At 49.1% G+C, this 25,628-nt stretch overlaps 3 protein-coding genes and 1 non-coding gene across 10 annotated transcripts in view; 2 read left to right on the top strand and 2 right to left on the bottom strand.

Annotated features, from left to right (window-relative positions):
* The window catches only part of Stim1 (stromal interaction molecule 1), a 205,105-nt gene extending 203,155 nt beyond the window's left edge, over positions 1-1,950 (bottom strand). Inside the window, exon 1 of the mRNA XM_074084285.1 lies at positions 1,819-1,950. The gene's annotated coding sequence lies outside the window, so the exon portion shown is untranslated. The remainder of the gene's footprint in view (positions 1-1,818) is intronic.
* On the top strand, positions 1,260-12,374 carry Rhog (ras homolog family member G). Of its 2 annotated transcripts, none has more exons than XM_074084387.1 (2): positions 1,260-1,478; positions 11,169-12,374. In XM_074084387.1, the coding sequence occupies exon 2, from the start codon at positions 11,237-11,239 to the stop codon at positions 11,810-11,812; it is 576 nt and encodes a 191-aa protein (XP_073940488.1). In that variant the 5' UTR covers positions 1,260-1,478; positions 11,169-11,236; the 3' UTR covers positions 11,813-12,374. The 2 variants fall into 2 exon arrangements, with proteins under 2 accessions (XP_073940488.1, XP_073940478.1); XM_074084377.1 differs by lacking the exon at positions 1,260-1,478 and adding an exon at positions 1,789-1,882.
* On the top strand, positions 8,621-8,753 carry LOC141416491 (small nucleolar RNA SNORA66). Its single transcript, XR_012441203.1, has one exon. It is a non-coding gene; the product is annotated as a small nucleolar RNA SNORA66 (small nucleolar RNA).
* Positions 12,375-12,969: 595 nt separating the features above from the next.
* Positions 12,970-24,126, bottom strand: Pgap2 (post-GPI attachment to proteins 2). Of its 6 annotated transcripts, XM_074084327.1 has the most exons (7): positions 23,938-24,089; positions 23,307-23,481; positions 18,968-19,136; positions 15,055-15,307; positions 14,803-14,909; positions 14,167-14,275; positions 12,970-13,972 (listed from the first exon to the last, which is right to left on the bottom strand). In XM_074084327.1, exons 2-7 carry the CDS (start codon positions 23,438-23,440, stop codon positions 13,842-13,844), a joined length of 903 nt encoding a protein of 300 aa, XP_073940428.1. In that variant the 5' UTR covers positions 23,441-23,481; positions 23,938-24,089; the 3' UTR covers positions 12,970-13,841. The 6 variants fall into 6 exon arrangements, with proteins under 6 accessions (XP_073940428.1, XP_073940463.1, XP_073940452.1 ...); XM_074084362.1 differs by lacking the exon at positions 18,968-19,136 and having other exon boundaries at positions 14,815-14,909; positions 23,938-24,126; XM_074084351.1 differs by lacking the exon at positions 18,968-19,136 and having other exon boundaries at positions 23,938-24,088.
* Between the last annotated feature and the right edge of the window lie 1,502 nt (positions 24,127-25,628).

The following is a 25,628-nucleotide window of genomic DNA, read 5'->3' as shown; positions in this document are numbered from 1 at the left end:
TTTTTAATGAGCTCTTTAACCAGACCACCAGTATATAAATGAGATAAAAACAAACCTCTTCTAGTTGAAGGAGGAGTCCAGAGGCCCCACTATTTTCCTGCATTTAAGGCCTGGGAAAGGAACTCTTAAGGAACACAAATCCCAGGAAAGGATTTGTAAGAAACACAGCTTAAAAACCTTTGAGCTGCCATAATGGCTTATGCCTGTAATTCCAGCTACTTGGGAGGCTGAGTAGGGAAGATCACTTGAGACCAATGGATCAAAAACAGTCTGGGTTACACAGTCAGACCCTAACTCAAAACAACAACAAACAAAACCCCCAACTCTGTTCTGGGATGTAATTTTTAATGGCTTCTTAGAAGCCACTTAAGTGTGTGGTCTGACTCTAAACCCTGTTATTTATGGGACTCAAAATCCTTTCTTCATTAAACACTAAGTACCAGTCATGTGCTCCCAGAAGGGTATGGCTGGGAATGAAAATTTCCCCTTGTCCCTCTTGTTTTCCCCTCCCAACATAGAGGACTTTGTCTCAAGGGCTATGATGACCACAGAAGAGGAGAGAGACTCACTAGCAGCAGCCTAGGAGGTCAGGAGAGGCTTCTGAAGAAGGATCTTGGAGAATGAATTCATCCACTCAGTCTGAATCTGATAGAGCTTTTACCCTCACTTCCTATACACTAGCCCTGCATTGACAGCAGGTAATTTACACCCATTCTCTGTTATCTTCACAACTGCCTGATGAAGGAGAAATTATTACCAAAGATAGCACTGAGGCTTGGAAAGGTTAAACTATTCTGGAATTGAGCCTCCTCTTTATTTGGAAATCCTCTGGAAGACAGAGATTCTGTCTCAACGCTCACTTTTTCCCTCCACTACACCTAGCACGGAGCTTTGCACGTGGTGGGCTTTCTGAAAGTTTGTGCAGAATCAAGGACGTGGATTCTGAACTCATAGCTCGCGCGCTCAAGGCCTTAGAGCAAAAGCACCAGAGGGCGCCCACGAGTCCGCCCACCCGCGGGTCCCTAGCGCCCAAGCTGGACCTCAGGCCTGGGTGCGGCCTTTCAGCTCCAAGCGGCTGCGCGCCCCAACCAGGACAGCCAGCAAGAGGAGCCCCACGTCCTCCATCCGCCCCGCCCCCTCCCCAGAGCAGCTCAGAGCCGCGGGGTGCGGAACCACGACGCGACATCCTGTTTTTGGGGCCCGCGGCTCCGCCTGCGCCTCTGCTGATCGTGTCTTTCCCCCGAGTGCTGACGACAGCTCCCCTTCCCCCAGTCTCCCCACCCTCCCCAGGGGTCTGGGGCCTTCCCACTGCTGAATCACCGCCACCCCGCAATCCCCTGGGGTTCAGGGCAGGGGTGGGGACTGGCCCAGCCAGAGCCATTACAGCTGTCCCCCAACCAGCCTCGACCACCGCTCGACCCCTGCGCTGAGCAGAAGGCACCAGGCCTAGGGGTGCCTTTCTCAGCATTCCTGAGGAGGTCAGTGGGTGAGATGCGAGGGAAGTAGACAAATATCCAGCGCCTAGTACGGGACCTCTGCTTGGGTAAGGGTGGCCAGGGGGAGGTGGGAGACCCGACCTTGAGAGGCCAGACCTGCAGGGCCTCAGGGGCAACAACAAGGCGAGGGTTAGGAAAGTAGGAAGCCCGGGACCTCGCCGACGGGCGAAGCCTGCAGAAGAGACCCTGGCAGAGGGTGGGGGACAGGCGGCCGCGGACTTCCTGGTCGCGCCCCGCCCCGGCCCGGCCCGCCCCCGCGCCCCGCCCCGGCCCACCGGCCCGCCCGCCCACCCCCCCACTTCCTCCGGCCTCCCGCTCTCACTTCCTTCTCGAGCCCGGAGCCGCTGCCGCCGCCCCCAGCTCCCCCGCCGCGGGGAGGGCACCAGGTGAGGCCCGGCCAGAGCTGGCGGGCAGGGGTCCTGGGGAGGGGAGCCTGGCCGGCCAGGGACTGGGCGCGCGCGCCGGCCAGGAAGTTTGCTTGCGGGAGGCCGCGGGCGGGTGGTTCTTGCTGCCTCCAAGTTGGGCGGGTGCGGCCGGCCGGGCGGGGCGGAGACGGGGCCATTTGGAGCCGGTGGCGGCTCCGTGAGGGTGGGTTCCCGGCGGCTTGCGAGGGCTCCTGGGAGTCGCGAGGGAGCCCCGAGGTCGGAGCCGAGAGAGGTCTCCGTAGTGGGAAAGCCCGGAGCCGGGAGATGGGACTCAGGCGGAGTGTTTTCAGAAGTCGTGGGGGGGTGTTGAGAAGTGTATGAGGGGAGCGGGCCTCAGCGCTGGAGGAGGCGCCCCCTCTGCTTTGCAGTTGTGACATTTGTGAGGCTGAGAGGGAGGCGGTGTCTGGGGCCTCTGAAACCCAAGACTAGAGAGCCCGATCCCTGGAAGATCAATGCCAGTCCAGACCCACTCACAGGCTGCAGCCCAAGGGTCCTCTAACCTAAGAAGGACGCTGTGGGGAGCCCTGCCAACTCTGTGACTTCTGTCTGTATGTCTGTTTTTATGAGTCCCAACCTCTTCATCCCTGGAGCCAAGCAACAGGTATTTAGTGAGGAAACATCTGCTGCTGTGCCTGGCTAACCTGAGCCTGGTGTTGCTCCCTGGGGGGTAAACTGAGGAAGGAAAAAGCCTAGTCTTGCCTTGTGCCTGGATGTGAAAGGACTCAGAGGGATGGATAACCACTGACAAGTTATCGGGCTTTGGGAAGACAGCAGGGGTTTGGCCTCCCACAATGAGAGCCATCTCCTAGTTCTCTCCCTCATATTCAATCCTGGAATTCTATGTAATCTCATATTGTCTTCCTTCATCCCACTCTCATCCCCTTCTGTTTCTTTTCCCCCAAACACACAGACAAATGTAGGCCCTGATCTCACACCCTGCCCCTCTGTTCACCTTGATCCTCTGTAGCCTACCCTGCCTTTGGCTGACACCACACACACATCCAGCCTCTTGCTGCTTGCATCTCCCTCCTTCCTCTCATCCCTCAGCCTGTCAACCTCTCTCTGTCTCCTTCCTTATCTCCAGCTTTTGGGTCAAGAACTGCTGTAGAGGACTTGGTGAGTTGTGTATGTGTGTGTGTTGTCGGGGTTTTTTTGGGGGGGGGGCAGGGTCTTACTATGTAGTCCAGGTTGACTTCAAATTCTTCACCCTCTGCCTTAGCCTCCCAAGTGATGGGATTATAGGCATGCACTGCCTGGTTACTTGATGAGTTTGAGAGTTTTTCAAACCTCTTTTTTAAGATGTAGGCTGCAACTTGGCAGTGATAGAGATGATTAAAGGGCTGGGAACGTGTGTGGAAATGCAGGTGAATGTGAACATGCAAGTGCTTGTGTGACTACATCTTAGCTCTTAGAGGCAAAATAACTGCCCTCAGCCTTGAGCCTCAGCCCAGAGCTGAAGCCAGCACAATGAAGGGAACCTGCAGTGGGTGACATTGTGGTTAAGCAGGAGGAAGCAGTCTGTAGCTCTCAGAGTGGGGTGAGAGAGGCCTGGGAAATCAAAATCACCCCCTTCCTTGGGTGCTTGACCAAGAAGCATTGCCTGGGAGAAAAGCCTGAAGGTCCCTGACCACAACACTTGCTGGTTCCAACACCCCCGATGGAGAGGAGGGAAGACTGTCTGGTGTTATGGAACGAAAGGTGTGTGGGGGGAGGGGGCAAAGGCAGGACTCTGGAGGGAAGACTGCAGCTAGACTAGCTTCAGGCTTAACTGTCTTAATTTTGAATCAGGGAAAGGGAAGGATGTGAAGCAAAGGTGTCTGCCCTTCTTCCCTGCTGCCTTCTAGGGCCTATTAGGTCTGGTACCCACATATTCCCCAAGGCCTTGGCAACCAAGAAGCCTTCTAGAGTTCTGCTGACCCTTCTGCTTTCAGGCATCCTTAATATTCCTCCTCTTATCGATGATCCTATACCCTCTCTTAGGCATTTCTCCCAAGTCTAATTGCAGCTTGTTCAGCTCTTGTCTTCATTCTAGAACTCAAGCTTTTGGGCTGCATGCTCAGGGATCTTGTTTCTCTCCACCTCCTCCAGTCTTCTGTATTCATTTCACTCCACTAGAAAAAAGAAGTGGAGGGGAACAAGTTCTACATTTTGGGGATCTCTCAAGCACAGCTAAATTTAAGAGGTAACCCTCTTCCCCATCCTGTCCTCTTACAATGTCATAGCTGTCCCTCTCCCATAAATTGTCCCTTCTTCCAGTCCTGCCCTTCTACCCACGCGTCTCCTACTCTCATTTCTGGAAGGTACAGAGGTTTGGCCCTAGCAGGAAATCCAAGGGATCTGCATTAAATCCCAGCTCAGGGAATTTGATGTGCATACAAGGCACTTTCTTAGCATCACAAGTCAATAAAAATCCCCGAGAGTCCTGATTCCCAGCCTGGCAAACCAGTACTTACTTTAGTATTCTGCATAACTAAGCAATCTACAGGGCTGTGAGGGTAAAGATAGGATAAAGAGACAGAGTTTCTCCTAGCCAATAACTGGCTAGTTTTGAACTAATTACAAGAAAGTCATTGCTGGAAAAATATGACGGTGGTAGGGATCTAAATGGGAAAATACCTGTGTATGGGGTGGGGTGCAAATAACTGAGGAGGGTGTCGTAGAGGGCTTAGCTAAAGAAATATGATTAGGGTTGTAAAAAGAAGTGGTGGTAGGAAATTATCACACATCCTGCTAGGAATTTGAAGAGTTGTTTTAGACAAGATACCAGGGCAGATGAGGTGGCATGGTAGGTGCTTTTTGGGTGTTATGAGCAGGAAGATAGAGAGGCTGAGGCTATATAATGAAACAACTATGAATATATTAGGATTGTGGTAGCTGGGGGAACAGGGCTTTCCTTCCATATACAGTGTAGATCCATTAGAGGTAAGTTTTGTTAGGGGTCCGTGAGAAGAGCTGAGAAGGGAAACCAAAGACAAAGCCTGAGCCACCTCCCCAGATCAGACTGGTTTTCCTGTCCAGGGTCCAGCTTCCTCTTTTGTCCTCATCTCATATGGGGGGAGGGCATCTCCCCAGGAGCTAAAGGCCAGAGGAGGAGCTTCGCAGCTGCAGCAGGGCCAGGGTAGTTGGCAGTCCCATAATGATGGTGCCAAATCATGAACACCACAGATCGGGCCTGGGAACTTAGAAGCAACAGGGTTCAGATGTATTTAACCTGACTCTTTTGGCCCATTTATCATGGTAGAGCATCCTGGATGAAGTCAGAGAGATGGTGAGTCAGTTTGCAGGCTGGAGTGACATCCCTCACATTCTCTTTGTAGAACTAACAGACTAAAGGTTAAGAGACAAGGTCCTTGTCCTGGACTTGTAATCAACTCTCTGTATAACCCCGGTCAACTTAGTTTCTCTTGGATCTGTTTCAACATTAAGGAGTTGCACTGTCAGTACTTCCACGGGGCAGTGAACACTGATAGCTTTGACTTTTCCTCCCCTCACAAACTTCGTAATGCAGTGCCCCCTACTCTGGACCTTTCTGTCTTAATCTGACAGGCCTGAGTAGTCTTTATAAATATCTGTTCAGGACAGAGCTAGGGCCCTTTCCCCAAAGCACAAGCATTGCTATGAGATAAGAAAGCAGAGAATGTTGGGGAATTTTGCCAGGGGGCAGCAAGATTAGGGAGTACCCTGTCCCCTGCTCCAGATCTGTCCACTTACAGTGGAAAATAGATATAGAATTTCCTCCCGATGTTATTTTCCCTTGTGGAAACCCCCTCGGGCGTTGGGTGGGGTTGAAAGGACTGGGCAACTCTGGGTTTCTTTGTGGGTGTTTTCAGGTAGGAGAGGCAGGATTGGGAGATTGTCACTTTGCAGAACCTTGTATGAAATGAGCAAAAGCAAAGGAAGTGCCACTTCACAGGCCTTTCATGGGGCTCAGGGACTGCTGAGCTGCTGGTAGGTGGAAGGAGGAAGCATATGAGCCTTCCTCTATGCCGCTTGGTGGGGGGGGGTAGCCTCCTTGGCTCCCCCAGCCAGAGTTGTCCTGGCCCTGGGGTTCATCCTTGTGGAACACCCAGGGTGCTGGGATGGCCAGAAAAGAAGAGAAGGAACTGAGACTTAGTGAAAGGTTCCCAACCCCCTATATCCTCAGCTGTAACTGTCATTTTCTCCTGCTCTCTAGTTCCTGGAGGATAACATCAACTCTCTCCTCTTCCCCTACCTGCTATAGTGCAGGATCCTCTGCAGGGGCTGAAAGATGGAGAATGGCAAGAGGCAGAGAGTCCTCCACTTTTTTTTTTTTTTTTTTTTTTAAATGGTGGTACTGGGGTTTGAACTCTGGGCTTCACACTTGCTAGGCAGTCACTCTACCACTTGAGTCATGCCCCCAACCCATGTGCGGGTTTTTTTTTTTTTCCCAGACTGGGAACTAGGCTCTCTTGGGTTCTTCCCTGCTGATGAGGAGAAGGGGAAGAAAGAGAGACTCAGCCCTTGGCCTGATCCCAGCCCCACACTGACCTCATGTCTTCCCCAGCTTCTTCCTCCCAGCCCAGCTGCAACCAGCAGCAGCCCCTCTGAGCCTCCTTGTGTCACCTCTCTTTTCTCATCCCTTCGAAACAAACAGACTTGCAGAGCTTTTCCAACAATGCCCTGCCCTTGGCCTGTCTTTGGCCAAGGCTTCAGATGTTCCAATCAATCCTTAGCCTATTGGGACCACTTGTTCCTACCCATCTTCCTCATCCCCTGTGAGCTAGTTTTGTCTGCTTTACCCCTCACCTTTCCAACTGAGTACAAAGCTATATAACTTGTGTGTTCGTTATCCTAACTTTGTGCTCCTTGGGGTGAGAAAGAAGTTGTCTACTTTTGTTGTATATCTCCTGGGCATTGAGGATTTCCTTGTTCCCAGCTTCTATGTCTGGATTGATGGAAGAGGAGGTGTATGTCAGTATACAGCTTTTGCTCAGCCTTTTGCTGGACTTATAATAAATAAGGACAGATTTCCCTCCCTATCAAGCATTCAGTTAGTTCAGCACAGTGAACAGAATAGTCAATGCTGGGAAAGGTAAGACAGGAGAGGAGGTTGCTGTCTTTTCCTGGAGAAGGTGGTGAATAGAAATTGGCCTTGAAAGACAGGAAGAATCTGAAGGGGTAAGCAGTGTTCTAGGAAAAGGAACTCCCATGTTCAAAGACATGAAGGACAGATTGAGCTCATTGAGTTATTTACTGACAGCCACTGTTTGCTGGGCTCAGCCCAATGAGACAGAAATCAGTCAGGACCTTGCCCTCTAGGTCTTCCAGTCTAACAAGAGATAAGATTCAGATCAGTCTCCATGTGATGCAGGTAAGTGCCTAAGAGGGAGATGGGCACCAGACTTTTGATAGGTTAAGTCATCTGTGACTTGGATGATTTACAAAAACTTTCCTGGAGGAGGTGGCAAAGGTGCTCGGCTCTGTGAGTATTGCTACTTGTAAAGGACAGTTTATAGATGATCAGGGTGGTGTAGCCAGAGGTATATTATAAGGTAGAATGAGGTTCAGGGAGGGCTACAACGAAGAGCCCATGTTAGGGAGGCAGGTTAGAAGGCTATAGTAAGTTCATATTGCCTCTACACTTGCCCATTCCTCCCCTCCCCCACTCCCAGTTGGGACACTTCCCCTGCTCTAACGGCCACAGAGATCTGGCAATCAGGCAAACATCAGGGCTTCCTTTTCCTCCCTGCTCTGGGCCTGCCTGGGCCACACCCCACGGCCAGGACCCACTGTGTGCAGACTGGGCTCCAGGGACCACACTCAAATAGGGTTGGCCTCGCATGAGCTGTGCTCCCACCAACCCCTTTCTAGAGCCAGTTGAGGAAGACAGATTTTTGCCTATCCTGGTCTTAGCTTTTGGGTGTCATTGCTCTCCAGTAAGATTTAGCATTGCAAGGTATTCTGTGCTGGGATCCAGAGGAGGCTATCTAGATCTTAGTTAAAGGGCTGGTGCAAGCAGATCAGAGTGGTTGTATAACTGTGCGTCCAGTTGTATACTCACAGCTGTAAATGGGTTGAGAGAAGCCCCGCCTCTCATTTAAGGGACATCCACAGATGAGTAACATGTATACCATTGGAAAATCACACAGAGCCAAAGCAGGCTTAAAAAGGGTGGCCATGCTATGGAAATTCGAAGAATTCGTTTGCTTCATGGGATGGTGAGGCTTTAACTACACCTTGAGGAATAAGAAGGATTTGAGAGGGGAGAGAGAACAGCAGTAGAGAAAAAAACAAGAATAAAAGTTCAGAGGCAAGAATGACCCTGGCTTGTTTGCAGAGGACATTGAAGATCCCTTAGCTGGGAATTCACACTTGCAAAGTACCTACATTGTACACATATATTGTATATTAATGTACTTAATCCTTGCAGGAACACTATGAAGTAGGTACTGTTGCTGCTACATATGAATAAGGAAATTGAAGATCAGGAGGCAACTCATCATAAATTCAAGGTTACACAGCTGATAAATGACAGAACTAGGATTTCTAGTCTATGTTTAGACTCCAAAACTACTCTCAGATTATGAAGCACTTTGAACAACAAAATGAGGAACCAGGCATGATCTGAATTAAATTGGGAAAAAAATGTCAGAGCAAGACATTGTAGTTTGGCTGATAGTATATAGATCTGCAAACATCAATTTATTTACTAAATAAAAGTTGTTGTTTTTTTTTAAAGTGCAAATTTGATCACTAGCTCTACCTGATGTGACAGAAGTTAAGAGAACCAGGTTTGTTAAAGTAACTCTGGTGATAGGAATGTATTAGCCTCAGAAGCTACTGAGGTGGCCTATTCTATCCTAGTACAGTGCAAGTATTAAAAAATTTTTTTAGTTAAAAAATAAGTCAACTTATTGAATAAGTCATAGTCAAACCCCTAGCCCAGACAGGCCACTCCTAGTTTAGCCTCATGCAGCACTTAATCCCTTCTTCCTATTTAGCACATGTTAAACCCCATCTTTTAGCATATACATTCCCACCAAAAAAAAAAAAATTGATGGAACTTACTTGACCCAGTTCTGCCAGCAAAAGAATTTCAGAGAAAAGAGTTGTCTTGGAAAAGAGAATGAGAATCTGAACTAGATCTTAATAGGGAGATTTGGACTGATGCCACTGCTCAGACATATGCATCCTCAGTCCTTCCAGCCTCTTGGGATGAAAGACTTTACTGCTGTCACCTCCTGTGTGCACAGTACATCACAATTTACAAAGCACGTTCGTTCTCATGCTTGGATAGAATCCTCAATACACTCCTGTGAGGCTGGCAGGGGGTGTGTTACCACAATTGTACAAATGAAGAAACTGAGGCTGTAGGAAGAGAAATGACTTTTACTTTCTCAAGGTCACACAGTTAGCTGGTAAGGGGTAACTTGGAGCTATGTGATGTATTGAAGAAAATACAGGACTCTGGATCACAAAACTGGGTTTGTGTCCTGGCTCAGTACAAACCGGCCATATGACATGCTCTCAGTTTGTTTCCTCATCTGTAAAACAAAAGTAGTACCAATAGGTTGTTAGGATCAAATGCCATAATGCTGTGCCATCCATAAAGGCTCTTTTTACCATATGAGGGCTTTTTTTTTTTTTTTTTTTTTTAATCAAGGGTCAAGATCAGCAGATGAGCTCAGGAGGTTAGATTCAGGTATCTGGTGGTCTTGCTTTATACCACACCTTGTTTCGGACACTACCTCATTCATAATCCTTTTCCAATGTCTGTCCCTGTTCCCTTGGCAGCCTAGAAGCTACGCTCTCCCTCGCCTGTCCTTTGAGGGCTGATTCACTGGTTGTTGGTTGATAACTATCTTCCTAGAGAGCCTGTTGTACTTTCAGTCTCTTGGGCCTTATGACTGCTGGTCAGATTTCCCTTCTTGCCTTCCTGCCTGGGTGGGCCAGCCTATTGCTGGTCTTGTGGGGGAGAGGTCTCAGTCATACTGCCACACCTACTCTTCTACTTCTGTGTAAAACTGGAGATTATAGGCTCAGGAGTTCTGCTGTGAAATGCCAGGGCTCCCAGATAATCCAGTGTATACAAGGAATAGTGCCTTCCCCTATACTTTAAAAGTCTCATTTCATCCATCTAGTCCCCTTGTTGTAGGGTTGTTGTTGCTGCTGTTGAGGCAGGATCTTGCTGTATTTTTCAGGCTGACCTCGAATTCACGATCCTTCTACCTTGTAGGTGGGGACCCTCATACCCACCACCATAGCACTTTATCTCCATTTCTTGGAAACTGAGGCCCAGAAAGAGAAAATGCCTCATCTTTGGTTGCAGTGAGTCAGCAGAATTGGAGTTCAACCTGGGTCTCTGAACTTCCAGTCTAATGTTCTCTGCAGTCTAATGTTCTCTCCATTGCCCTAAAAAGCCCTTATTTCTTTTCCTGAGCCACTCTGAGGGTCTCTGTCCAAAAGTCCTGAGGTTGAACACAAACACACACACACACACACACACACACACACACTCACTCACTCACTCACTCACTCACTCACTCATGAAAATAAAATGGTAATGCCATTAATGGGAACCAGAGAGGTAACCTCATAGAGTGAAACCATTTCCCTCCCAGCTGGTCCCAGGGGAAGCTGTGGCCTAAGAGAGCTGGGACCAAGCCTGGGTCTTTTGCAGCCCCCATACCATGAAAGTTCCTTTTCTGCTTCCCTTTGTGGAAGGGGGGTTCCCCTCCACCATACACATTCTGTCTTTGATATTTGAGGCTTTTGAACCAATGGTGAGAGAGTAGGCTGGTGGGAGGGGTCTATATTTAGTAAAGGATCTAGTAGGTCCTTATACTTTTTACCTTCCTTCTGTGTCTGTACTGCCTGGGAAAAAATAAAAATAGCTAGTATTTATTGACTAGGCACTATTCTGAATGCTTTACGTGTATTAACTTATATGATCCTAATGTATAGATATTATTTCATCTCCATTTTATAGATAAGAAAACTGAGGCATAGAGAGGTAAGTGATTTGTCCAGTGTTCCAGCTAAGAAATAGCAAGTAATCTAGCACCAGAGTTTTCATGTTTATACACATAAGCTACATTATACTGCATCTTTTTGTAACATCTTGTTCAGTATTCCTCATTGTGTATCTGTCTCTTAGTCTTGATGAGATTTCGGATGGTGTCAAGTTAACATAACAGGACCTGGTTTCTTTCTGTGTAACCCCATTCTTTCTTCTCGGTGGGTAAAGGGCTCCCTAACCAAGAGTGTTCCTCTCACTTCTCCATAGGTCATTGCTTCCAGAGGGGCCCAGAAGAGGGAGGAGGCACGGCCTCCACTATAGCAGCTTTACCCATAATGCAGAGCATCAAGTGTGTGGTGGTAGGCGATGGGGCTGTGGGCAAGACATGCCTGCTCATCTGCTACACAACCAACGCCTTCCCCAAGGAATATATCCCCACAGTGTTCGACAATTACAGTGCCCAGAGCGCAGTTGATGGGCGCACAGTGAACCTGAACCTGTGGGATACTGCGGGCCAGGAGGAATACGACCGCCTCCGCACACTTTCCTACCCTCAGACCAATGTCTTTGTCATCTGTTTCTCCATTGCCAGTCCACCCTCCTATGAGAATGTGAGGCACAAGTGGCATCCAGAGGTGTGCCACCACTGCCCTGATGTGCCCATCCTTCTGGTGGGCACCAAGAAGGACCTGAGAGCCCAGCCTGACACCCTACGGCGCCTCAAGGAGCAGGGCCAGGCACCCATCACACCGCAACAGGGCCAGGCACTGGCCAAGCAGATCCATGCTGTGCGCTACCTCGAGTGCTCAGCCCTGCAGCAGGACGGCGTCAAGGAAGTGTTCGCTGAGGCTGTCCGGGCTGTGCTCAACCCCACACCGATCAAGCGTGGGCGGTCCTGTGTCCTCTTGTGACCCTGGCACTCAGCTTGGAGGCTGTCCCTGCCCCCCCTACCAGTTGTGCCTTGGCGCCTTGTCTGCCCTCAGCTGTGCCTTAAGGACTAATTCTGGCACCCCTTGCCAGGGGGCTCCCTGAATGCCTTTTCTCCTTAAGGAGGCCCAAAGGGAAAGAAGCTTTGGGCCCCACCCCACTCTGCTTGGGAACACCAGATATTCTCATGAGCTTACCCAGGCCAACGTTGACCCTCCCAAAAGGCCAACCCAGTGCCACCCCCCATTTTCTGCTACTGACCAGTTCATCTTGCTTTCCACAAAGTGCCCATTGTGGTGCTTTCTCTCAGGTTAGGGGCTCAGCCATCTCTAACCTTTGTCCTTGCTGCTCTTGGAATTGCCCCCACACCCCAAATGCTCTCTCCCTTCCCCAAGGAAGGAGCCACAAAATCCTGAGAAGATAAATGTGCCCTAACCTGCTCCCTGTGCCCAGGCCTTATGCATCTGCTGACTGATTAAGCCCCCTGTGCTCCTGGGGGCCTTTCCTACCCCCATCAACATCAATAAAACCTCCTGTTTTCCAGTGGCCCTGGCTCCTCCCTATGTGCTGGGCATTAGGGGGTGGGCATGGGCTAGGGCTCCCCAGAGACTGGGAGCCTTTTGTTTCCTCTAAGAGGGGACAGAAGACAATAGGCATCATTGTGGCTACCCTCCAACCCCCCAATTTCCCTAACAAAGCTCTGGGGCCCAGTCATTGATGCTACAGTGGACTAAAATGCAAAACTTGACAAAAACTTCTTGGTCTAGGCCTCAGAAAGGCAGAGGTTGAGAGCCATCAGCCTGAAGGCAGGTGCTCTTAGTCATGCATCTGACCGCTGTCCCTGTACACCTGTAAGAGGACAGATGTTTACTGACAGGAGTTGAAGTTAGAACCTAGGCTTCTGCCTCAACTGAAGACTCTCCTAAATTTCCCATCTTCTAGGCCTGGAGTCATTACAAGAACGGCTCAATCACTTCTCTCTGGGTTCAGACCAGTCTTAGAGAGATTCCAAGCCTGAAAAAGGGAGGGGGGAGTTGGTGCCAGATGGAGTAATAACCCTGCTGTGGATTTATTCCCTCCATTCTGGAGCCCATCTCTCACCTCAGTTCTCATTAGACAAGATTAGCATGCCTAACCCAGATTGTTGGCAAAAGAAAAAAATTTATTGTCATTTGAAATAAAATGTACAACCAAAAGAGCTCAGGGTCTAGGGCAATAGAGAAGATAGGACACCAGGGAGCCCATTTTGGGGTAGGGAACTGCTTCTGACCCCTCTCCCTTTGCAAAGGAGAAAGGGTCTGAAAGCCAGTGATTTCAGAAAGGAAAGGGAAATACATGCTGTGCTGGTGCTTTATCTGGGATGGGTCATCCTTCAGGTACAGAACACCTCCATCAGATGGCATCAAAGCCACACCGGCAAAGCCCTTGGAAATCACATGGCACACCTCCCCTCATCATACACGTGGGCATGATGAGACTGACAGGGAAGGATACACACCCGAGGGCATAAAACGATCAAAGAGGTAAACTACAACAGGACTACAACACCTGGGCAAACTCAGCAGAGACTACAGCCACAGGCCTGCAGGCCCGTGCAGATCATCAGACACTTTAGTCAAGTGAATGACTTAGACATGGTTGTGGTTTTCAGGTAGCAGCCACTGCTCAGCGGTCCCTGACCTCAGTCAAAAGTGGCTATCTAAAGGCCAAAAACTGGATGGTGGTCATGAACCTCAGGCCTTTTTTTAGCACCAAGAGGTGAAGCTCTCCTGCCAGCTCAGCTTCTTAGGGCCTCTCAGTTGAGGGCGATGTTGCTTGAAGGCCTCTGTGCCTGTGTGAGGGTTGGGGAGGAGAAGCCAACAGTGCTAGGGTCAGCCTTATCCTATGCCCTTCTTCCCCCTCCCCCAACTTCAGAGGGGCCCAGACAGGACATAGGGATGGGGAAGGCTGGAGTGCTATCTTGTTTCTTGTTTCTGGGTAGTGGGTTGCCTCATCCCAGTATCAGAGAAGGGTTCAGAATCTCTTTTCCTCAGGCTGAGAGGTTATGAGCAGCTCTTTGTTGCCGAAGTCCCACCAGGCTGTCATGTGGAATGCCATGTTGGTTAGGACAACAGTGTACTCCAGGATGGCAAAGATGGTATACACTGTTGTAAGGACACAAGGAATAAAGCATACTCTCTTTTAGGGTCCTTTTAAATTACCACGTTACTAGCCCACCACTAGGAACACAATGGCAGCAGCTATTGCCAATGGTCCCAAGACTATTGCCCACTATCAAAAACATCACAACTGCCCAAAAGTTATTTATGACCATCTGTGGATCCTAGTCTGGCCTCACCTCCTGCCTCACAATACATGTTGTGCCGGAAGTAGACAGCCAGTGCCGAGAAGAAGGAGATGAAGTTGATGATGAAGAGTCGCTGTTTCCAGCTGTAGGACTTGCGGTCCTAGGGAATGGGCTGTCTGATCACTCCATAGCTTGTTAGATATGTGTGGGCAGCTTCTCCTCAGCCCCTGGGCTTCCCCTCCCTTGGTTCCCACAATGGTCATGGAAAGGAGCACATTTCTTCCTCCCATTTCAGAGGTATGGAATATGAAACTTATAAAGTCACCCACCAACCCAACACCTCCAGGTACTGTGAGCAAAGAAAGGCATGTATGTGGGTGGAGTATTGTTACAGATCACAGTCTGGACACAGTGTTCCTAATCCACTGGGGCCTGGCTGCTATCCCTCATTTTACCCGTTTGGAGCCTCTACCTCTTCTCCCATACTACCACAAAATAGTCCTGGATTCTGACAAATCAACACCCCTCCCCCCAACTTGTACCTAAGCCTCAGCCCCAAGCTTAGTATTCCTCAGGCAGGGATCCTATTAAAACTCCAGTTCCCACCTCATGATTACCAGCATCCTGAGGACAAATGTCCTTGATTTTTAACTGAGCCACCTGGTGCCCAGGAGGAGTAGGCCGTACCTCCTGACTTACTGTGTGCTTCTTGGTGAGCCGCCAGAGAATGCAGGTGAGGAGCATGTGACTAAGGGATGCTGCGATGAACACAATGAAAGCATTTTCGTGGATGGCTGGAGAGAAAGAGGAGGGTGGGGAGCGCTTATAGCAGGAAGAGCCCTCACCTCTACACAGGAAGATACGTGTGTGGGAAGGACTGGCCACATCCCTGTCCCCTTCCTGAGCCCTTCTCCACCCCTCCCTCATCCGGGCACCCACTGAAGTCCTCGGAGGAGGAGACATAGGTGAGCACTAGCAGCGCGAGGTTCTCGATGACGTTGAGGCTGAAGTTGAGGCGACAAAGCAGGCGGTAGCCAGGACACGGGGAGGCACAGCTGAGGTAGTGGTTCCAGTAGGCGAAGGCTGCCAAGAAGCGGGGTGCTGAGTGCAGGCCAATGCAGAAGCGCCACACATAGCGCTGGGGCACCTCCCCGCCAATGGCCGAGCTCACTGACGGCAGGTAATTCGGCACCTAGAGAGTGATGAGGAGTCTGGGCATGGCCTCCACTGGTCTTGCCCCCCTAGGAGAGCCTTCTCCCCAACTGTCAAGGTCACTGGCCTTCAGAAGGCTCTGCTTCAGCCCCTTCCCTTCCAGGAAGACCTCATTCAGGCAGCCCCAAAGCTCTCCCAAGGAACCTCCCCTTCTAGGTCCTGGGCCCACTGTGCTTGGTTCTCATTCTCGAGCAATTCTGGGATGTGTGCAGGGATTTCTCTGTCTCCCCCCAAAACTAGAACCTGCATGTTTGAGCAGGTATATAGATGAGTTCAAATGCTCCCATGCCCTTAGGTCAGAGCTGTGCATCAGATAAGATCTGTGGGAGTCCCAGGAATCCCAAGACCCCAGATTCAGACCTGAAGACAGGGATGAATCACAGGGATGAGTCATAGATCACCTGACATTCCCAGCTGAACTGTTTCTCTCATTGTTCCTAGCTCTACTCATTCCTTAGGGCAGGTGTGCCAAGGTAATAAAGGGTACTGGGAGATCCTGGAGGAGCTAGGCCAAAACGGGTATGCCTAACTTGATCATGTTTAAGAAAGTCGGTGCTTCTAACCTGGGATAAAGTCTGAGGAGATGACCCTATTCTTGTGCATCTCCCCTATTCATCTTTCTCAATGCTTGGAACTCCTCATTCCATAAGGTACTGAAGCCTCACTTCTTATGGTGAGCAAGGAGGAGAAGGTAATATTCACACAGCTGCAAGGACTGGTGTTGCCTGTGTAACAGGTGAGAGGGTTGAGGATGAGAGAACAGTAGTTTAGATAGTACCAGGAAAGTCAGAGATGGAAAGAGGATCTCTTAGACTTTGGGTATAGAGCAGTGCTTTACAAAATAACATGCATGCAATTCACCAGGGGAACTGTGTGAAAATGCGGGTCTAAAACCCAAGAATCTACATTTTTAAGATTCCAAGACTGGAAGCTGTCGGTACACTGCTCATACTTTTCAAAAATAATTTTAGGTCCTTAACAAGGGCCTGGGCAGCACCAGAGCCCAGCAACCCAGCAAGAGAATGAACCTGCTCTATCCATGGAGGGACCAGTTCTCATAGACAGAGTTCTGAAAGATCCTTTCCTTTCTTCCAATGGAGATGCTGAATGGGTCTCTGGACTGCTAGGAAGGTGGGCAATGCTGGAGGCAGCTCACATAGCAGGAGTGGGCCTGGGGGTTGGCCAGCCAGGTTCTTCCAGCCACCACAAAAAAAGATGAGGAGTTCCCTTCAGCACTAACAGAGGAAGTTAAGTGCAGAATTCTCAAAGAGAAGACACTGGTGCCAAGGCCATGGCTTGAGGTACCATGACCTGAAAACAGGCTCAGATGTTCACTCTGAGTAATGAGTGAAGAGGCAGTATGAGGTTTTAGAACTGCACAAAGCTGGGTCTGCATGTTAGCTCTGCCTTTTTTTTAGCTGGGTGACCTTGAGCAAGGCACTTTCTCTGAGTTCCAATTTCCTCATTGGTAACATGGGTACAATACTACCTACCTTGTAGGGTGATTATGAATTCTAAATACAATGTATGCAGAGTACCTGCAGTGTTGGGACAGACTTCCCTGCAAAGCTTGCAGAGACGCTGTGAACCATATGGCCACGAAGCATAGGAAGCCTGCTTACAGGTGAGAGGCAGGACACAAGACACAGTAAGACCTGCCAGTTTCCTTACATGATTCTTCAGCTTCTCTGTTCCCCTGAGTTGGATTAATGAGAATGTTGCCTCCACTTCCTGGAATATTTATTCTGAAGACTGCTTCTTAATTTCAGCTACTTAAATGCAATAGAACCAGCATCTAAAGCCTGACTAGGAGGGCTCAAAGCATTCAAGAGCAGTGAGCCCTGACTGATCTGGGAACAAGTATTAGATAAAGATGATACAAGTTGGGTAAGGGATCGGGAAGAAAGAGAGGTCCCTGTGACTGCCAGTCTATCTTCACAAACTCCTCTCAGATTAAGGGTGGAAGCAGGATTCCAAGAGCAGGGATTGTCTCTTCTATCACATATGTATACACAGACACACACACACATACACACAATCGGTAAACAGACCCCTACCTCCCGCCCCATCCCCAGCACTTAAGTTCTTCAACTATATCGGAAACAAGCAACATCAGGAGCTATCAGAGACAAGGAACACAGCTCACTTCAAACTTCTCCATAAGCCCAGAGCTAAAAGTACTAAGAGATGGGTAGATTACTCCTTTCTGGCAGGGCAATAGATCAGATCAGAAACTTAAAAGAGAAGAGTTAAAAAAAAAAATCCTCTACTGGATTTTACCATTAAAGATTCATTCCTTTGGCCTCCAGCAAAAGTCCCCCTCAAGTTACAGATGACTTCTATACCTATCTTGCTGTCCCCCACCCCTTGCTGACTGAACAAAAACTCTAATTCCTGCCAGGCGCTGGTGGTTCACACTTGTAATCCTAGCTACTCAGGAGGCAGAGATCAAGAAGATCGAGGCTCGAAACCAGCCCTGGCAAATAGTTTTTGAGACCCTATCTTGAAAATACCCAACACAAAAAGGGCTGGTGGAGTGGCTCAAAGTGAAGGCCCTGAGTTCAAGTCCCAGTACCGCAAAAAAAACAAAACAAAACAAAAAACAACCTCTAATTCCTGTCAGTCCTCCTTGCTACTCCTTTGTGGACTTCATTCTCTTCTCTCTATACTCACCATCTCCATTCCAGGTCTGGTCTCCAGTCATATGACCCACTACACTAGCATCCCCACTGGTCTCCCTACTTAAATCTGTTCTCCAATCAGGAGTTAGAATGATCTTCTAAAGCACAAATCTGATCATATCTCTTTTCCAGCTTAAAATATTTCCAAAGCTCCCACTGGCCTCAGATAAAACCCTAAGTTGTCAGTCTGGGATTCACAAAGATCCCTTTTCACCCTCACCACCACCTCCTAGCAACAATGTCCCCTCCTCCCGAAAAGAATTCTTCCCCAGGGTCCAAGCTGGGTTAAGTGTCTCCTCTGATCACTGAAGTCCTTGCATTCTCTTTTATCACAATAAGAATCCCAACTCATTATGTTGTGACCATGTCTAAAGACTGTCCCTTGCAGGAACAAGAATGCTAAGAGCAAGTCCACATTCAACTCCATGCCCCTGACACAGAACTTCTGCCCCTGAGTACTCAGGAAAGACCAAGTGGACTGATCTGGGAAACAGGAACTCCATCCACCTTTCCAGCTACCAGAGCCCTAAGCGGACACAAGTTGAGAGGCCTAGGGCTGCCAGTGGAGGAAAAAAGGTTGAGGATCCCAGAGAGGGGCTGAGGCTCTTCCAAGAAAAGTCCCCCAATCTGGGCTAAAGCAACCCATTTTATCTCCAGGCTCCTGGCTTCATCAGACCTCTTTAGTCTGGTCTTTCCTCACCCTCCTCTTCCCTCTTATGATCTCTCCTGCCCAGTCCCATTCCTTTACACATTCTATAATCTTCTTCCAACTCTTAGAGGACTATAGACCTACTCTCTGAGCTTCTGCACCCAAATTCTCCGTAACTGACTTGCCCCTCACCCCTAATTCTTTTATCCTTTTCCCTCTCTGACCCTCTACTTCACTCCTACTCTGACTCCTCCCTTACTACTATCTCCTGACCTGGTCTGGCCCACAGGTTGGGAAGCCTGGCACTCACCCCACAGTCAGTAGCCACCGTGTATTCAAAGTGGAACAGCAGAGACCAGATGATGCAGAAGAAGAAGCCGAACACGGGGAAAGTGATGACCCACCAGACAAATGCTGTAAAGCGGAGCCGGAACACGGTCCCATCGGGGTCCAAGGGCTGGGAGGCTGCAGAGAACATCCTGTAGGGAGTGGCCCAGGCAGGGCGAGGGACACAACTTGGAGCCTAATGGGATACTTAGACCTGGGAAGGTGGGGTCTTTTCTGGAGCTGGCTCCTCAGAGTATAAGGAAGAACCAGAGCATAAACAATAGAAAGAGCGTAAGACCAAAAGAAAGACTGCAGAGGAGGAGGAACAGAGAAAGATGGAACAGAAATCACAGAGACAGGCAGGGGCAGCTCTTAGGAATCCCCTGGCACACTGGCCTCCCCTCCCTTGGGTCCACCTTTTGAAGAGCTTGGACAATAGAGGCTCCCAGAGGCCTGGAAATGGATGGCTCACCTCACAATCACCTCCCTCAAGGATCAGAGGTGGAAATGTTTTTACTCCCATACCACAGAAGGGGACACTAAGGCCCAGAACTATGTCAGGATTATATGCTAGCCTCTTGCTACCTTAAGGCTTCCTTCAAGCCAAGCAACCTGGACAAAGGACCCTTGGTTCAAACTGGATGCACCCTTCCTCCTACAGACCCTGTCTGACCACATTCCTCCTCCTCACCCATGTTCAACTAAGAACAATGAGAGTATACTAGAACCTACTTCAGTGGGGCCACAAGCTACCAGCCATTCCACCCCCAGGCTCTGAATGAGCCAAGACTCAGGATACACTGACCTGAAATATCAGGGTCCCTGTGGAAGCCCAGACCCCCAACTCCTTTCCCTCTGAGACTATGTCACCCAATCCAAAGTTTGGGGAAACCTGAGGGCCACAGGAATCTTCTCCACTCAGCTTCAGTCTGCCAAGCTGGGTCAGACCTAGGAAGCTTCTGTACAGGTCAGATGCAGACCCAGGAAGCTAGACTTCTTTCTACTCCCTTCTCGCTCCCCACAATCCCTACTGCCCTCACCACCATGGCCCCCTCAAGCCATCTCTGGGGTAGACAGAGATAGATTTGTATTAAAGGCACAGGACCAACTCTCCCCTTGGGACTTACACTTCCCTCCATTAAGAAGACCCCAGTCCACTAGCTCAGCTCCTCGTCAGGGTGAGGGGGGGAGAGAGCTCACCGAGCAACACTCACACTGGGTGCTGAAGAATCTAGGGCTTGAGATGAGGGTTCTATCCAGACTGAGACTACTCCAAGATGAGAGGGTCCCACCTCCAGGTTCTCTGGACCTGCCCTCTCGCCCACAATGCCCAGTTCTCCACGCCTACCCAGGTACACAGCCTTCCCAGAATCAACAAGGCCACCTCATAAATCCCAGAACACTCTGCAACTGTGAGAAGTGATAGTGGCTGAGGTCAGCCCACTGCAGCTTCTTGCCAGTACTGGAGAGAACATCCTGTAGGGAGTGGAGAACTTTCTGAGGGCTGTGTCCAGAGATACTGTTAGGTTTCCAGAGAGAAAGAAGAACGGGATCTGCCCTTTTGACTAGAGCAGGATTGAGTATATTTGATGAGCTTCATTGAAGAACTGGCTAATCCTGTGATAACAGAATCAGGACTCAAAAGAGTCTAGACAAGCATGAATGTGAGATGTCAATGTCCAGTCTGTACCTGTGCAGAAACAGCTGACAGCTCAGGCTGCATTAACAGAAGTCTATCGGCCAATAATGGGAATGAACGGTTCTGCTTTTGCCTGTATTGCTCAGGCCACCTCAAGTCTTACTCTCATATCAAGGGCCAGCACAGAAAAACAGTTACCAACTGGGTCAAGTCCAAGGGTACATTCAGGATGGGGAGGAGACTAGAGACTCTGTCCTGTGAGGGCTGCCTGAAAAAAACCAGAGCTTTACTACCTGAGACAGACTCAGGGATCCTCATTATTGCCTTTTTATCTCTGCAGGACTAACCTAAAGGCAGGAGAGACTGTCTCTATGGCCATCAAAGTAAAGTCAAGACCAGGGCAGAGATTCACAAGGGGGGAAAAAAAAAATCTATGCTCATTATGAGAAGGAGCTTGCTAATTGTTAGTTATTAAACATCCTTAGAACAGGTTATCTGAAGAAGAAGGAAACTCCCCACCACTGAGAATATGGATGCAGAGGCAAAGTTATCAATTACAGATGTGTTGGCCAGGTGAGGTAGCATGTCACCCAGAATTTGAGGATAGAGGCAGGAGGGTCTGTGCTACACCATGAGTTCTAGGTCAGCCTGGGCTACAATAGAGATCCTATCTCAAGAAACAAACAAAAATTAAGATGTGCTAGACTAGGTTGTTTCTAGTCCATGGATACCCTAGGGTCCTAGGGTTGGCCATTCCTGGAATATTCTACATGTAAAATTCAAAGCACATATGAAAAACCTCAGTTGGCTCCAACAGCGGAGTTCCAGGGAGTGGGGACAAAATATTCCTAGAGTCACTAGGCTTAGTACTGCTTCAGAGGGGCCAGGTACCCTTCCAACAACTATCTTTGTCTTAGTTCTCAAAGTGGTATGCCAAGATTGGGTAACAGTTGTACAAGGTATGCTGAGATTATTGATCCCACTATCCCTCAGGGCCAAAAAGGGTAGAGCAAACAGCCTACTCTGTTTAACTCCACGTAATATACAAATTTTATAATTTTGTTTGGGCTATGATTGCTGTACACCATGCCTTCATTTTCCCAGGGCATTGGACTGGGTCCTATTTATTTACTCAGTAATTACTTTCTGACTCAAATGCAGTACCTGCCCTCAAGAGATCCTGGTCTGGTGGGGAGGACAAATCCAAGTATGATATGATAGAAGTATATGAGAGTTAACACAAGGGACAGTAGGTACCCAGAGAAGGGAGTTTAAGTTTGCTTCAAGGAGGCTAGGGAAGACTTTTTGGAGGAAGAGACATCTTGGCAAAGAATAAATAGGAGTTGGCCAGAGTAATAGGAACATGTGATGAATTATCTGAGGTAAGCAGTAGATCAGGAAAAGATGATCCCTCCCCTCAGATCACCAACTCATTCACTTTTCTTCAGTTCTGTTCCTTCTAATAGCTCCCATTCTCAGGTCTTATCAGACTAAGGGCCCATAGTTCAAGGCCATGTCTACCCACCAAGAAATCAGGAGGGGAAACTTCAACTCATATGAAAAGAAGTGGGTGCCCAAATCCCAAACTCCTAACTAAATCCCTCTGCTAGTCCTAGCCCTGCCTCTGAAGCAGATGCTCTTCCTATAAAGGAAATTGGCTGGGGGACATTAGAACACTTTATGAGGTTAGCCCAAGGGCCCATGTCCAAGCCCTACCACTTCTCCACTACAGTCCTTAGGCTGACTTCATCTCCTGCTCTGCCTTCCAACCCGACAATCTCTTCTTCCTCCTCCTTCTGCTCATCCTTCACACTCCCAAACCACCTTCTCTGGAGCTCTACAGTAGCCCTGGAAAGGAACAGGTCAGAAATCACCAGCCTTCTACATAGAAGATCAGCCTTTGGGGTCTCAGGTAAAAGAGAAACAGTGGGTCAACAAGGAAGGAGTGCAACAGAGGTCAACAAGTCCTCACCCCATTTACTCTGACATCCTACAGAGAAAGAACTCGCATATCTTTCTTCATGGCCCAGATACTCCATATCCCTGTCCAGAGTATGGATGACCATCATCAGAACCTCAGAGGGTCTGGTACCCGCCCCAAAACACATATATGTGCACATAGTCAGGTCCCCACACAGACAGGCACAGATATAGTTTCTCTCATACACATGTCCCATTCAAAGTCATTATAGAGAAAGGTCTCTTACAATTATACCACCACCACCACCCACCCCAAGCATGAGAATAAACACAAGCACACACACACACAAAGAGAAAAAGACATACACACACAGAGAGAGAGAGAGAGAGAGAGAGAGAGAGAATCACATTCCCATAGAAACAGGCACAAATCCACAGTGCCATACTACAAAACCCAAAATGCCCTCTATCCCAGTCCTGTTCTCTTAACCCTCCAGAAAACCCTGGGGCACCTGAATTTGCCCTCTATAAAGAAATGATTGGGTCCTGGGTTTTGAGGCTGCCTAGCTTCAATGACCCAATGGAAGCTGGAGAGAGACTAATCCTTAAGATCTCAATTTTCAGGCATTCCCACCCCCAGCAGCCCAGTATATTTGAAAGACACCTCTAGAAAACTGGTTAATTCTGTTAAAATCAAATCAGGATCCAAAAAAAAGATCCAGATGGGCCCAAATGAGAGGCATCAGAGTCCCCTAAGCCCTACCCCACAGTGTGTAGCCGTTGTCTCCTTGAAGTGGAAGAGCAGGGACCAGAGGATGCAGAAGAGGAAGGCGACAAGTGGGCAGCAGACTGTGACCAGGGCCACCATGGTGAAGCGGAGCCGGACCAGGGTCCCATCCCGGTCCAGAGGCAGTGGGACCTGGTACATCTTGTTAGACCTGGGGATGGAGTGGCATGCTGTCAGGGCTCCACATATCAGGGCTGGGACTTGGTAGTGAAGTCCGTCTTTGTGCTCCGTCCTAAACTTAGCTGTGTGCTGTGAGTGGGGAATCTGAGAGGAAAATTTCCTAAACATAGATAGCTAAGGCCTGGGTGAGGAAGACAGACTCAGAATCCCAAGAAAACACTTGACCTCAATTTCAGAGGGAAGACAATGAATCCACTCTGCACTACGATGAAGCCTGAATAGATCTGGAGAACTTCTCCTCACCCCTTTGCCTAGCTTGATATGGCTAGAACTGCAGTAGCTGGTTTTTATAGTCTGTCATTATTTTAAGAACCAAACCTAAAACCAACCAGTGGACAGAAGGTCCCATCTCCTCCCCTAGGCCTTTGAGCCTCAGAGTCAGCCTCTTGGTTCAGGGATTCACATCAGTTCTCATTGTTTCACCTACCAGCTCAGGGCCCTCCTGCTGGTCAGTCCCTTCCCAGGCTGTGTGTGCTGTGTGCAGGCATAGCAGTCCTGGCAGCAGGGACTCCATGGAAGCTGACAGAACCTCAACCTTTTGCTTGTCCCCGCCTGCTGCCTCACACGCTCTGAGTGTGAAAGGCTTTGCAGAATCAGGCCTGGCACTAGCCTGGGCTTGCTATTTGCTGAACAGAGCTGCTTGGTCAGCTTCTGGAGGCTTCCCAGTACCCCGGGGCCTGTTCACCCCCTCTTGAGTCTAGGTGAGAGCTCTTGAGGACTATGATTTCTCCCTCAAGCAAGGGTCAGAAACTCTAATAGCTAATTATACACCAGCAATCCTAACCTAGCCCCCCTCAGTGCATAGAAGGGGAAACTGAGTCAGGAATCTACTCGGGGTCATAAACAAATGGAAGAGCCAGCAGTAGGGAGATGTGGGCTGTGAAACTATCATTTTTCTTGACCCTTTTCTGTCTGGGCCAGAGCTTCAGGCAAAAAGGTCAGATTAGGACCAGAGTAAAGGAGGAAGAAATGGAAAACACAAATTCTACATAGATGAGCCAATTAGCCATATTCCCTGAGCCTGTCCCTAGAGTTTAGGCTTCTTGATGCCAAGTACAGCTGGCCCCAGACACATAAAGAACCTGCCTTTCTGGTCTCAAAGGCCTTGCCAAATTGAGTCATAACTCTTCCTGGCCCAACCCTCAGGACTCTCTTCTCTAGTCCCACCCTCAGGAAGAACTCTGACCTCAGTTAGGCTGGCCTCCTGGCATTCCAGAACAAACCAGGTGAACACGCCTCTGCATTTTCATCTACCTTCACCATCTGCCTCTCCACCAGGCCAGACCAGGCAGTCTGTCCAATTTCTCCTTTCTTTCTTCCTTTGAGAGGGAGTTAGGGATCTTCTCAGGGAGTTGGAAGTGACACTGGTGACCCTCCCAGATCCAGCACATTCCCTGGATCATCACTAAAGGGGCTGTAAGTATCTCACAGCCTGGGGTACACCTTCCCCACCCAGCCCAAACCCAGACTGAAGTTGGAGTAGACCTAGTCCCTCCTCCCAACATTCCTTCCTGAAGCCAGCATCTCCTGGCTCCTTCTCTCAGGAACCTCTGGGATCCTAACTGAAGACCAGATTTTTGCGGGGAATCACCCACCCTGGTAGGTAGGTAATGAGGTGGTTCAAGGGACAGTCTCAGAAACAAATGCTGGGCATGGTGGTACACATCTGTAATCCCAGCACTTGGGAGGCCGAGTCAGGAGGACCTCAATATGAGGCCATCTTGATCTACATAGCAAGAACCTGTCTCAAAAAAAGGAAGAAAGAAAGAGAGAGGAAGGAAGGAAGGAACAACAAAGAGAGGTGGGGGGGGCCCACAGGGGAGAGAGGTGACCCAAACAGTGTATACACATATGAGAAAATGTAAAAACAATAAAATAAAATTTTAAAAAAGAAAAAAGAAAAGAAACGACAACAAAAACCAATCCATTCCACTTCTTAGTGGCATGCCTGGCTTCCCTTTCGGCTGTGTAACCTTGGGCAAGTCACTAATCACTCCCCGCCTGTTTCCACACTTGTGTAACAGGGGGAGCATATCGTTTAGATTATTTATAAGGCTCCTCCAACTTGGTTACCCTACTCTCCACATGTGAGGACCAACAGCTCACTACCTGAAGTTG

Source organism: Castor canadensis, chromosome 1 (genome assembly GCF_047511655.1).
Source record: "Castor canadensis chromosome 1, mCasCan1.hap1v2, whole genome shotgun sequence".
NCBI lineage: Eukaryota > Metazoa > Chordata > Mammalia > Rodentia > Castoridae > Castor > Castor canadensis.
The sequence above is the reverse complement of the archived record's forward strand: the minus strand, read 5'-3'. Positions and strand labels throughout refer to the sequence as shown.

What these genes read in the sequence shown, in the direction of transcription:
- Rhog (XM_074084387.1), top strand. Translation starts at nt 11,237, where the DNA reads ATGCAGAGCATCAAGTGTGTGGTGGTAGGCGATGGGGCTGTGGGCAAG.
- Pgap2 (XM_074084327.1), bottom strand. Translation starts at nt 23,440, where the DNA reads ATGGGACCCTGGTCCGGCTCCGCTTCACCATGGTGGCCCTGGTCACAG. An exon ending in CGGTGGCTACTGACTGTGGG is followed by an intron (nt 15,308 to 18,967) that starts GTGAGTGCCAGG and finishes ATCACTCTCTAG; the next exon opens with GTGCCGAATTACCTGCCGTC. An exon ending in AGCACACAGTAAGTCAGGAG is followed by an intron (nt 14,276 to 14,802) that starts GTACGGCCTACT and finishes CCCATTCCCTAG; the next exon opens with GACCGCAAGTCCTACAGCTG.